This window comes from Salvelinus fontinalis, chromosome 16, assembly GCF_029448725.1.
Source record: "Salvelinus fontinalis isolate EN_2023a chromosome 16, ASM2944872v1, whole genome shotgun sequence".
In the NCBI taxonomy this organism is placed as follows: domain Eukaryota; kingdom Metazoa; phylum Chordata; class Actinopteri; order Salmoniformes; family Salmonidae; genus Salvelinus; species Salvelinus fontinalis.
The window spans coordinates 24,413,705-24,427,368 of NC_074680.1; the positions used below are offsets into that span (position 1 = coordinate 24,413,705).

Genomic DNA, 13,664 nt, shown 5'->3' on the forward strand with positions numbered 1-13,664 from the left:
TTGCCACATACTGTTGGTATTAGGTCTACATCTGTTTAGAAACGTGTCTAGTCATAGCAAAAAGATTGTGTGGGCATAGCTTAGCAACCCAGTCATTACAGTTTTAGTAACCTACAACTTAAAAAAATAATAATAATTCATAATATCACTGACATGAATTGTATTATATCGAATATACAGTACTAGGCTATAAATCATTTGTGCTTACTTGTTCTTACTTTCATTGATGGCATTTCAGTCAGCTGAGTGTAAGCGACAAACCAAAGCTGTCTCACGCACGAGGGAATTTCCCATCCACGTGTCTGAATACACGATCTGGAAGCAGGATCAAAACAAACCCTCTGATTGGTTATGAGAAAAAATGCTAAAGAACTCTTAAAGGGCCATACACTACTCACGTTGTAATGCCAAAGACACTCTATGGTAACACAATTAAACATCGCCTGCATACTGCTGTTTCTTTAAGACCACTTTATTTACTTATTTTTTATGTTCACGCCCAGTATTTGAGGGCGGAGAGATTTTGTAGCTGATGCCTGTGAAATGAAATCAGCTTGTTGCCATTTGTTTCACAGAATCAAAGTTGCGGTGGAGTGATACGGACTAAATCCTCTTGGGTTTACAGTGAACAGAGACCACATTTGTCTATACACCGGTAATATCATCGAAGGACATATCTTGTGGTGAGTTCCGGGTCATAATGTATCAAATAAGATTGAACAGTGTCATTCACCTGTTGTTTTTTATTGTATCTTTGTTTTGCTGGTCTGCCTGCGCTGTAAAATTTTGGACATTGTACCATTGAGTCGCGCTACATTGTCTCTCACACCACCCCCGGTATAGTCGCTGGGACTATTCCTATTCATTATGTGTCGATATTTCTCACCGATATAGAACATTATATGGATCTTTGACAATTGACTTAATAACGGTAGTTGCGTGTTGATGTGATATGGCAAAACAATCGTGGCCATCCACATAACATAGTCTTTTTTTATTTTGTGTGCGTGTCGAATTGGCATTCCCTCTCTGTAGAGTTTAGGTCTGTCGGCACCGTGTCGGCATTTCCAGTGTCTTTAATGGTTTAATCAAACTCTAAACAAACAAGCAATTTTCCCAAGTACTCAAGTTGGGAAATAACACATCTGTGTTTTAGTTTATATAGTCTAATTCGTTCAAATTTGCTGAATAATTTGCATCTTTTTTAAACAAATCAATTAGCAAGTGTAATAAGACAGATATGACAGGTTCCTTCAAAATAATCAGAGCGTGCCACGAATCTCACGATAAAGAAGAGGATCAAGAATATCTGCGGCCAATAAATTTCCAATACGCTTGACAGTTGAGAGAGACGGTTGTCATTCCCATATCTCACAGCTCAGAGTCTCTTGATTTATTATGAACCATAGCCTATTTAAAAAAAAATATATATATATTTCACCTTTTATTTAATTAACCAGGTAGGCCAGTTGAGAACAAGTTCTCATTTACAACTGCGACATGGCCAAGATAAAGTAAAGCAGTGCGACACAAACAACAACACAGAGTTACACATGGAATAAACAAACATACAGTCAATAACACAATAGAAAAAATGAAAAAAAGTCTATATACAGTGTGTGCAAATGTCGAGGAGGTAAGACAATAAATAGGGCATAGTAGCAAAGTAATTACAATGCAGCAAATTAACACTGGAGTGATAGAGGTGCAGATGATGATGTGCAAGTAGAAATACTGGTGTGCAAAAGAGCAAAAAAAGTAAATAAAAACAATATGGGGATGAGGTAGGTAGATTGGATGGGCTATTTACAGATAGGCTGTGTACAGCTGCAGCGATCAGTTAGCTGCTCAGATACTGTAAGTCGCTCTGGATAAGAGCGTCTGCTAAATGACTAAAATGTAAATGTAAAATGTAGATAGCTGATGTTTAAAGTTAGTGAGAGAGATATAAGTTTCCAACTTCAGCGATTTTTGCAATTCGTTCCAGTCATTGGCAGCAGAGAAAGGAAAGAAAAGGCAGCCAAAGGAGGTGTTGGCTTTGGGGATGACCAGTGAGATATACCTGTTGGAGCGCGTGCTACGTGTGGGTGTTGTTATCATGACCAGTGAGCTGAGATAAGGCCGAGCTTTACCTAGCAAAGACTTATAGATGACCTGGAGCCAGTGGGTCTGGCGACGAATATGTAGGGAGGGCCAGCCGACAAGAGCATACAGGTCGCAGTGGTGGGTGGTGTATGGGGCTTTGGTGACAAAACGAATGGCACTGTGATAGACTACATCCAGTTTGCGGAGTAGAGTGTTGGAGGCTATTTTGTAAATGCCATCCCCGAAGTCGACGATCGGCCTATAGGCTACTAATGTCAGTTACCTGAATGGTTTTAGTGTCCTTTGCTCAACACATCCGTCTTGACCACACTCCTTATCCATAACCTCATTTTGACAAAGAGAGAATATTTTGTCAGGTTTCCAGATAGTGGGTTTGGGCGAGGGGTGTAGTCTGTTCTGTGTGTGTTGTCAGTAGGTGTGGGGGTGATGTTCAGAGTTGTCTTGAGTGATAGTAGGCTATCTGCTAATCAATTGAGCCCAATACAGCAGGGGGAGCCACTGGTTGACACACACTTGAGGGAACAGACTTTGGTCCGTGGCAGAGAACTGAATGGTAGTTGTAACAAAATACCACCAGAATATGCTTTTGTGCAACTTCCATGTTCTTGTATTGTTTGTCAAAACAACGCACTATGTGGTTTTGCATGTAGGGTTTATTGCAAATGCATACAGGGTGCCATAGCAAACCTCTTTACACAGAATAATAGGCACTAAAGAAACTGAGGCAATTCTCTTTTGGTGAAGAAATGAAAAAGCATCCTCAGAACCTGGCATGTTGACAAATCCAAGGAGAGAAGAAGAGACTGGCTCCGTCTTTCTTCATCCAAGGCTGTCATTACCCATTTGCGGCAGACTCTCATTTGGAAGTGTATAGTGGTGTGGTAGTAGCCTAACCCTGTATTACAGTATTGATGGAGAGTTCTAAAAGGGTTCACGAGGCTACTTACATTTCAGCAGTATTTTGATAACACTTTGACCGCCATATCGCTGAAGGCTGTGTGATGCTGTGAATTAACCAAACATAGAGATTGTTGTCTGCTCTGCTAGCCAAGGGCCTGAGGAGAATCCTAGCATGAATCTCTGCCAGTACTGAAGGGATCCTCAAGTTTGATCTTGCAGCAATGTTGTAGAGAAGCTTTTCACTGTTTTTCTTCCCTTCTTTTTATTTTACAAATCTTTTTTTACAAATCTCATTAGAAGTGTAGACCTATTCATTATGAGCAAGTCTCTAGACCAAGCGTCAGACTTGTCATTTAAACCTGTTTGTCATATTTGCAAGTCTAGACTTTGTTGTCTCGGCTACTCTGCATGGTATAGTCTCAAGCCATTGGACTGTATGAGGGACCAAGCTAGCCACAGGTCCGCTGGGTTGAGGTCGGAGAGAGATGGAGACTGCCTCTCGCTCAACCCTGTCTGCCAAACCCCCCATTTTGGTACATTTAGCCAACGAGTCTCCTAACCACAGCCAACTGTGTGGTTTGATCACTATGATGAGCTGAGCGATTTGTCTAAATCAGCACTGGGCTTCACAACCACAGACTGAGAAGAGCTCTGCTAGCTTTCTGTTCCACATAGATCTCCTCTACAGACTGTGCTCTGCTCTGGCTGGACCAGCCAGCATGGCCTTTATTTATAGAAGGGTAGTTATTATGGATTAGAAAGGTTGTCTTTAATGGTAATTATTGTTCTGACCAAATGACCAAGTACATTTACAGAATGGTAAAGTTTCTCTATGGTCCTGCCTGAGGCGAGGTCATCTCATTAGTACAGAGACAGACATGTTTAGAATCCACATTGATTTGAAGGGAAAGATCCCAATTTGTCAATATCAATACAGTAGTCAATGGAAGTCTTAGCAGAGCAATATGCTTAACTCTCTCTCTCTTCTCCCTCTAGGCAGGTCTTAGCAGATTTCTGCCGAATGGATGATGAGGAGGATGATGTGTTTGTGCCAGACTCCTCCCACTGCTGGCGCACAGCCTTCAGGGAAATAAAGTACGAGGACAGAGGCACCCAGACACCCAGCCCTGCTCTGGCACTGCCCAACGACATGCTGCCCTGTGGGGTGGAACAGGAGCCCAGACCACTCTTCTACGGTGAGGCCTACAAACACACGCACACAAACAAACACAGTGTGAGAAATAGGTAAGAGTGGAACTCTGCTGTAGTCAGCTCCTGGCGCCTGATAGTCCTAGCCACAGAAGCTTTTATGACCTGTGTGTAGTGTACCCAGCTGCTTTCCCATTCAGATGGCGCCACATCAGGTTATTTAGCTTGGCCCTGTGCAGACGTGACGACAGGCCATACCTGTATAACTGACCCTTTACTAGGACACGGTGGCGCTATCTGTCAGTGATGCCCTCTTTGTCCTGGCACGCTACAGATAACGCTGGTAATTGAAAAGATTACTGTGTGTAAACTTTGGAGTGTTATGAGTTGCAGGGATTATGAAATTGACCTGACCAGTATCTATGGCCTTTTTCCTACAGGCAACGCAGGCTTTCGATTGCACTTTCCAGCGCGGTTTGAGCAGGTTGGAGACCAGGGGCCTCAGGAGCAGCATCAGGGGGAGAGAGGGAGGATGGAACGGCTTCAACAGCAGCCACACCAGCCAGTACAAAGCATGGAGGTCTGCATTGGACAGAAACTCCAACTCATCGGAGACCAGTTCTACCAAGAACACCTTCAACTGGTGAGGATACCCACTGTGACTGACTGCACAACACAGCTAAAGCCCACTGGATAGGCCTACTGTACTCAGGGGCCTACAGAGAGAGTGAGCACCAGAAGTTGCTTCTTTAGGGGCATCCGTTGTAGTCATGTCTAAGTGTCCCATGTTTGTTTTGGCCAGTGAACATGAATTAGCCCATTGTTCTGACCTCTCGTTCTACCCCTCCAAGACACAGCTTAACCAGGGCAGCCCCTCCCCCACCCAGCTTCCTGTTTATTTGTCTCTGCCTCTCTCCCCCCATTTCCTCCCTATGCTGCCACGGTGCCACAGGGGACGTGAAGGAGTCCACCACAGACATTATGGTCAGGGTGACATTGCTAGTTACTGTGCTGAATACTATGAAGAGCTCAGACTGTGACTCTCTTGACATCAGTGGAGGCTGGTGGGAGGAGCTAAAGGAGGACATGCTCATTTTAATGGCTGGAATGGAATTAATGGAACAGAGTCAAACATGTGGATTCCATATATTTGGTGTGTTTGATACTGTTCCATTTATTACATTCCTGCCATTACAATGAGCCTGTCCTCCTATAGCTCCTCCCGCCAGCCTCCTCTGCTTGACATACTATACGTTTGGTTGTATTGGTGGTAGAACTGTGGATCTTTGAGATTTTCTCTCTGCAGAGCACCAATGGCACGTTTTGAGGAGAAGGAAACACTAAGAGAGTCATCAAGCATAAAAAACTAAAGGCACACACTTACACACATAAACACACTCAACACACTCTCACACAGATAAAAAGCAGAAGTGGCCGGGACTAGGTAAACATGTTGTAACCCGAAGCTTGGCGCATGAGCCCGGGGGAACAGATGTGGTTAGGGAGTCTCCAGCCAGTCCTGCAGATCAGTTGCCCCCACCACCCACAAGAGACTCACAAATAAGAGGGTTGTGTGTCTGGAGGAGGGGCCGGGAGGGGCCCACTCACTTAATGCACACCCAATCTAATGGGTTTGACCAACTAAAGACAACTGTCTTGAATTTCCTCAAAATCGCTTTCATGAAGTGCATGGACCTCTTCAGTCTCATATAGATAGATATTCAAGGCTTTATTTGGGCTCTGAAACGACATTTTTGTAATCAGATTGGTGTAACTAAGCAGACTTCTTATTCACTGATGTGTTTCTGATTTTCTCCCACACTCCGGCTGAGGTTAAATTAATACCACCGACTGCTGTCCTGGAGCCACACTGCACCGTGACTCATCTGATGTGACACAGGAAGTCAAAGGCAGAGTCAGGCAGGCGTTATGTTATCAGGGCTGCGATACACTGACTGACGTACAGCAGAGACAGACCAGGGCAGAGGATGAGGAAGTGGCTCTTGCGCTCTCCTTACTCACTGGGTAAACGCAACAACAAGTGAGAGTAGTCAGAGTGAGAACACTGTGATGTCATATCCTGAAGCTGCAGAGCTCTAGGGCACATACACTCCCACACTGCTAAGCCTAGCAAGTTAATTAAGGACAAAAACAACTGAGGTAACCTTTTTTTTAATCCCAGAGAATAGTGGATCTGGATTATTGACTTTGGCAACATACTGTATATAGCAACCAACAGTTAGGTGTTATTTCAGTCCTTGGAAGTTATTGACTACTCTCTTGTCATTCGAGTGGGCAGAATTACTGTTCTTGTCTGCAGAGCCCACTCAGCCCAGGGAGTTGTACAGGCCTGAGTCTCTGAGAGTTTCTCTCTGCCTGTCTGGATGCTGTTGAGTGATGCTTGGACAGACTAACCCAAACAGATCAGTGTGTTTTTTATGCGTGATCTCCAGTTTAGCCCATGGCTGTTATTCCTGGCGCTGTGCTATCGTTGTGTAATGCAGTCTTCAGCAGTGAGGTAGGTAACCCACCTCAGGCTGCTGGTGCTTGGCAGAACAGTGCGCGTGCGTGCGTGCACGTGTGTGCATGAGAGGAAGTGTGTGTCTGCGTGCATGTGTGAGCATGAGTGTGATAGTCTTTCAGTCTCTCACTTGGACTGCCACCTTTCAATGATATGTCTCTCGCTCCATCCCTTTCTTTCTCGCTCTCGTCAATCGATTATTGCAATCGTGTATTGTAGAGCATCAGAAGGCTTTCAAACGCAGTTTGACACCCATCTCCTTGACTGACTCATAAACAACCCCTTCCGTTTCCCTATCATCCTACCATCATGGCCCATGGCAGGGGGAGGCAGTAAGGTGCTTAAGTGTGTAAGTGGAGCGTTGGTGCTGACACACAAACTGCTCTCAGTCTGAGAAGGCTGGAGAGACGGAGCAGAGGCCCCGAGAGCAGAGCAGTACTGACATGACATGAGGAGGGCAGCCATTTGAGACATGGCAGTAATGACAGTCACAATGAAAGGAAGACTGCCACAGTCTGAACGGGTCGAGGAGCAGAGTTGGGTTACACCAAGACTCCTCCTGGTGCTCTCGATGAGTGTTGAAAACCCAAGCACTGAATGTCCCTAGGGTATGTTTGTGTGTGTGTGTCTCAGATCTCCATTCCTTATCTTCTCACTGTTCTGTAAGGGCACTTCACTTTCTCTACAGTTGTTGAGATATAGATGTCTAGATTCCTGTCCTTTCCTGCCTGTTGGCTGTCCACTCCTGTCCTGAGATGTGTGGCTCTGAGTCTCTGGCCACTGGTCGTTGCCTGTCTGTGTAGCTTATAAGCCAGTGCCTCTGTGAGCCTTAGGACAGAGAGACAGCCAGTATCATGAGGCTCTGATAAAACACATTAGGGTTGTGTTGGCGTGATGACACTCTGCATCTGGCTAGTGTCTGTTTTCTATCACTGGCTAAATTTAGAACCTGACCGAGTCATATTAGACAGTTGGTGGTGTGACTCGTGACTCATGAGTGAGCGACAGGGCTGGCCCACACCCTACCATCTCTGAGGTGAGCTGGGTGGAGGAACCAGAAGAGGAGAAAAGGTCACTGTCAAACTCGGGGACTTTCTGCTGCTGATTTTAGAGGACAGGACATTGTGGATGTGAAGCAGATATCATGTACACATTGATATCATTAGGTGCGGTTTAAGCAATGTTTGTTGATAAAAAGATATGAGCCCATTGTGTTAACAGATGGCCTGGAAGTATCTTGCCCTGGTATTACTCACTGTATGCCTACTAACACTGTACAGCATTACTGACAGTCACAACTGCCTGTAATGGGCTTTGCCCTCTGTGAGAGCTGGCCTGTTCAGGTGTAATCACAGACAGATGGATGGGCTTGGTAATGTGCTTTGTAGTTGTAATTAGATCTAAAGAAAGAGTGTCTCAAGGCAGAACTGTGTTGCTATGTTAGCTGTTGTTAGGGCTCAGAGTGTCTTCAGGTGAACTAGTCCAATTTGTGCTACGTATAATGTACATTTATGAAGAAGACTTTATGAAGCAGGCAGTGTTATTATGCACTTATCGAAAATATCCCTCAGTTAGCTTCAAATAAATGCTACAACACAAAACTAGCACGATCAAGATTCCCAGTAGTCCCTCAAATAGCCAATGGTGATTCCTGATAGATTGTTTATTTTCTTTTTTTAACAAAAACTGGTGTGTGTGGAGCGTGCAGGAGCCAGTTTGCACCTGGCACCAGCTTATGCAACACTCTAAAACAGAATTTCCCAAGCTAAAGGTTGCGACCCTATGTGGGGTCGGCCTAATTTAAAAAATTATGGCAGGAACTAAAATAAAAAATCTCGGTTCATAGAACCGGGGTTATGTCAGTCACCTCCTGTAGCCGCTAGATACAGTTGTAATGAACAGAGCCGTTTCTGTTTTCTTCCTACAAATCTCTATCTTTTGAACGGTTTAAGCTGTGGCAGAGAACCTGGGCCTTACCACAATGGAGAGTGCAGGCTAGTTATAAACAGCTTGATCTCTGGGGTTGGACACAGATGCTGCCTCAGCTGTCGTGTTAAGATGGTACAAGTCAACTCGGCAGTCACGCTTTGGTGGAATTGGAATACAATGGGATAATGTTGCCTGAAACTAGCAATGTGCTTACAGTGTATTGCCAAAACGTATTATCCAGCCTATTGCTGGTCTTTGTTAGTTTATGGCGTGTGTCTAAAAATAGCCGTGGTGTTATCAGGTCCGGTAGTGTCTGTTTTGTCTGTAGATGAGTTACTTTGTGGAGCTAAGCTCAGCTCTCATACTGAGATGTATTTCTGTGGGTCTCCGCTCTTCCTCAAGTGCTCCCTAATCCTATTTAGTGCAATTATCTTATCTCCTCCTTTCAATGGCAGAGATAGCATTATCCTCCGAATCACACACTGTCCAGTTGGCTCTCTAGCCAGAGAGGGAGGCTGCTCCGGATGTGCTGTTGGATGAATGTGTCTGTGGCATGGGGTGGTAGTTAGTGTTACACTGGCTGTATAGGGTTCTCAATCCTGCACACAAAGAGACAGCGTTAATAAGTAGTGCTGGGGACAGGCACAGACTGTTGTGAAAATATCAGCGCCATTCCGGTTTCTGGTTTTGACTTACTCCTCCTCAATTTACTCTGTTGATCCCTCTCACTGACAATCACCACACATCACTCACCAACAACCATCCAGAGCTCCAACTGAACACCATGGTAAGTCAATGATGCCATCATTTGTCGCTGACTATGCCAGTTTCCAGACTAGCCTGTCCACATCCTGTTCTGACTCGGTTGTTTTTCTCCCTTGTTTTGTTGCAGTATCACCGAAACCAAAGGAATATGAGGCCCTTGTGGTGGCGCCTGGCCTCAGCTCTGCTCATCCTGCTGTTTGAGCAGGAGGCCATCGCTGGAAGGGGGAGAGCAGGGTGGAGGTGATGGAGAAGACCAGCCCAGACCACCCCTCTCCCACAGGGACTGGACTCCTAATGGCACTGTCAAATTTAACATGGGTCGGTTGGGGGAAAAGAAGAGAGAAGAGGTCACCGCAGGACGGAGACAACCATTTTTTTACAAGGTAGATTTTTTTCCAAGAAGATGCCATGTTGTTTCATGAGATTCCTCTACTGGATGATGTCCTTGTTTTGGTAATTGTGTGATGTAGTATTTTGTACAGTCATTATTCCTGTTGAATTTGTTTGCACTTCCGTATGTGTACATCTTGAATGGCCTCCATGGACCTGGGAATGCCTTATCAATGTCACCTGCCACAACCCAACAACTGTTGACATGAACCAAGCAGAATAACGCAAGATATGGAGGGATCTGAAGAAGGGAAAGAAGAGTGGTTCATGGGGTTTTCTTTTCTGAAGTTTCCCAGGAAATAATCGGTCAAACTTGACAACTTACCAAATTTCCAAAGGCACAGTTTCTCAGAACAAAGCATTTTGCACCTCAACTCGTCCTTCTCCTCAATGGGGTTGTGTGTACTGTCATAATACTGTTATATTACATGTTGATTTTTCTTTGCTCTTCCAGTCACTTTCATTGCATTGATTTCAATAATTGTTGTTTTTCCCAGTGTCACCAAAAGTAATAAGAACAAAATGGTGGAGCACTCAGTGGCTTCTAAGGTGGTTAGTGCCACTTTGTGGTGTGAAGGTAGATTTCGATTTCGATTTATTATGATCCCCATTAGCCGACACCAATGGTGACAGCTAGTTTTACTGGGGTCCGACATATAACGAAAAAGACATTACAGACAAAATACTTTTACAATTTAGATACAACTTCCGAGACAAAGGGGATCCCACGAATTACTTCAAGTTACTAAGAAAGAACACCGTATTTTCAATCATAGTCTATTTCAGATGGATCTTTTACTAATTCCATAAGTCCCAAAACTGGACCCCAGCCACTGTAAGAAACAGTGTGCTGATCATTTTAGTCTCTTAAGACTTTCAGGCCCTTCAAGTGGAGCTATGGATCCACATTGTTTGCACTATAGTACATTAGTCAGGAGTAGATTAGGTTACAAAACCAACCTCTGTTATTCAATGAAGGTGTTTAACTGTATCTGATTTCTCATGGTAACATTACAATGTTTTCAGTCACATTTCCATTCATTTTTATTCACATATCATCACAGGAACTGACCAATGGACCAACAGTCTGAGGTACTAGTGATGCTAGTTAACTGAATGCCTCATTGAAATTCCAGTCTTTTTTAGGCCTCTAACTGATGTGCTTTTTAACCCACTGTCAGATATTAAATTGTATTCTGGACTCCAATGCAATAATGTGCAAACAAACCAGTGAAACAACAGCCTTTCCTCTCCTCTCCTCTCAGGATTCTTACATGGGCTTTTATACTTCTTTTTGTACCTGTGGGGTGATCTTGTATTAGTCCTTTGTCCTCAGATCCTGTGGTGTAACTGTTTGATAGAAATGACCACTGCTAATCCAATTGACAAGAGAAAGTGTCTGAGATTAGAAGTAACTGGTAGTGTGGAAGACTGTATTTACTGTTGAAATTTGAATCTGTTTGATGTATTTTTGAAGATGCTGTTTGTTGTACATTTTATTGCCTTTTTACTTTACTTTCGTCCATTTTGAAGGAGCAGTATACATATTTTAGACACAGCTCGTATTACCCGGTTATGTTTGGTCCTACAGTACTTATGTGTCATCATCTGTCTGTATAATCAGAGCTTTATTTCAAACCTTCATTTAGAATACTGGAGATATGTCTCAGGGCCAGGGAAAATACAATACTCTTAGCAAGAGTTTCCCATATAGAGTAGAAGGACAAAGGAAATGAGTGGTTAAGTCCAATTCTGTTGTCTGCATCACTTGAAATACATTTGATGCATAACCATAGATACAAAGGTACACTTTAGACAGAGTGGTCAGATGATTACGCTTGCTATGACTGTTATGGCAGGGACTACGTTAGAAGCATGTGGGGCAGTAAGAGATCAGCTGAACGTTGGTGTTGTTTGTTGTTGTTTCCTGCAGATCCTGAACACTGAGCCAGTCACCGTAGCTTCCTGTCTCACTGTTGCACATTGACCAGTTTCTAAACTTGCTTATCTCCGTCTACTGTAGCCTACATCTATGTGTACTGCTCCTCCATTTCCTTTAGGACTTTTGGTGTTGTTTTCAGTTTTGTATTTATTTTATATTTATTTTTTGTATATTCACCCTTTTCTACTGTATAGATTTTGTGTGCAATTTATCTTCTTTTTTTGGTTCTAGATGTGTGTATGATACATTTGTTTGACTGTGCAGAGCGATGGTTGTCTGCACTGTGTCTGGTTTTCCCTGAGGGTAATAATCTCCAGAAATGGGCCCAATCGGTTAAGGCATTTATCTAAATCAGCCACGTCACGTCATCCATTCAGTAGACAGCAGTAGAATATATTTCCTGGTCAATGGCTTGGAGCTGGATCAGTAACCTTCAGATAATTTGCCTCGTTTTTCTTTAGTCACTGGGCATTGGTTATGGGTTCTGTACTTTTTGTCTTCTTTAGCGTTCTTTTGTAATCAACATGCACTGGAAAGTACTTTGCGTCTGTAGAGCTGGTGGCTCCCTGAGCTATCCCTGTGTTATTGTACAGTGTACTCTGGATCGTTCTCTCAAGTCTGTCAGGTGCTGAACTAGCTGAGTGTGTCTTTACTATAGCAGACCATTGACGAAGCTATAACCTGTATAGCACATTTTTGGATTTCTTTGAAAGAGAAACAAACCACCATGGTGCCCAGAAATCATTTGTTAGAGAGGGTTCTGAAGCTGTGTAGTGCAGATAGTATAAGGCAAGTCTATCTCAGCACTGTGCAAGGCTACAGGAACTCAAAGGAGTGAGTTTTGTATATTATGGATAAACCGTAAGTGTCTTGAATTTTTGTAGTCCACTTTCTTTAAATTTGAAGTTTTTTGAGGAAGGTTTCAATTTGTATGTTTCTTTTTTTATTATTTGTATTAAGAACCTTCCTTGGTCATTGTCTTCGTAACTTTTTAAATGTCTTTTCATATGAAAGGGCCAGGTTTTATACGGACAGTTTTTAGGCTTTTAAATCCTTTTTAATACTTGTTGGATCTTTTTAACGAGTCCAATGAGATCAAGGGCTTTTTCGTATAAAAATGAACTTGAAACATTCCTTTTGTGACTGGTTCTGGTGTAAACATGTTTTCAACAACAAAACAAAAAATGTATTTCAGTGTTGTACACCATATGATATCTGACATCATCAGCATTACACATGGTCCTTTCTAAGGAACCGATGAACTGTACATGTATTACTGACACCCTGGAAAATGCCTTTAACTGCTCAGTTTCAACTAAGTCTTGATTATCACACACTCTCTGTACTCCCAAGAAAAGAGACCCAGTGAAAATGTAGCATTTCTGTAAACATTGACTGTGTGTTTTCGAGACTGTACTGTGCACTCATTTATTTTTTAGCGTTTCATTTTTGTTGTCGAAGGACAATTTGTTATGTAGTGCAATATGCTGTACATATAAGAGCTTTTCTCTGCAAATCTTTTTCTGAATTTCTTCTTGTTTTTTTGGCTCTTTTTTTTCAATAAAATTGTATTAAAAGTGTAAAAGGTTTCTCTGTTATTTTTCTCCCCAAAAAGGTCCCCTGGTAAAAGTAGATGTTGTGGTTACTTGATAAATGACTCAAGTTGTGCTGAGGTAGAACTTATTATTCTCTCCCCTCCTACAATGTCAAACATCAAGACGTCCATGTGTTACAAGCATCAATGTGAAATGAAGCAACTTGAAACTAGCCAACCATCTGAGGATAGCCAGCCAGCCATTAGAAGTTAGCCAGGCGTTTGGCATTGGTAGTGCTCATCACATCCCTCCTACTGAGAGTTCATTCATTTGGTGGGAGCGATGGGGCCTTCGGCCGGAGGATGAATGCTTAGCTGCTCTGTCTGTACACACACACGCCTGTCTAGCAGGGCGATAGCAACACTGG

At 43.2% G+C, this 13,664-nt stretch overlaps 1 protein-coding gene across 1 annotated transcript; it reads left to right on the top strand.

The window, feature by feature from the left end:
* Nucleotides 1–503: 503 nt before the first annotated feature.
* LOC129812842 (bcl-2-modifying factor-like) lies at nucleotides 504–13,278 on the top strand. The gene is made up of 4 exons (XM_055864757.1): nucleotides 504–683; nucleotides 4,003–4,202; nucleotides 4,596–4,798; nucleotides 9,498–13,278. Exons 2-4 carry the CDS (start codon nucleotides 4,028–4,030, stop codon nucleotides 9,612–9,614), a joined length of 495 nt encoding a protein of 164 aa, XP_055720732.1. The 5' UTR covers nucleotides 504–683; nucleotides 4,003–4,027; the 3' UTR covers nucleotides 9,615–13,278.
* The last annotated feature ends 386 nt before the right edge of the window (nucleotides 13,279–13,664 follow it).

Coding starts and splice junctions, on each gene's coding strand:
- LOC129812842 (XM_055864757.1), top strand. CDS start 4,028: ATGGATGATGAGGAGGATGATGTGTTTGTGCCAGACTCCTCCCACTGC. Junction 4,203..4,595: donor GCCCAGACCACTCTTCTACG/GTGAGGCCTACA, acceptor TTTTTCCTACAG/GCAACGCAGGCTTTCGATTG. Junction 4,799..9,497: donor ACCAAGAACACCTTCAACTG/GTGAGGATACCC, acceptor GTTTTGTTGCAG/TATCACCGAAACCAAAGGAA.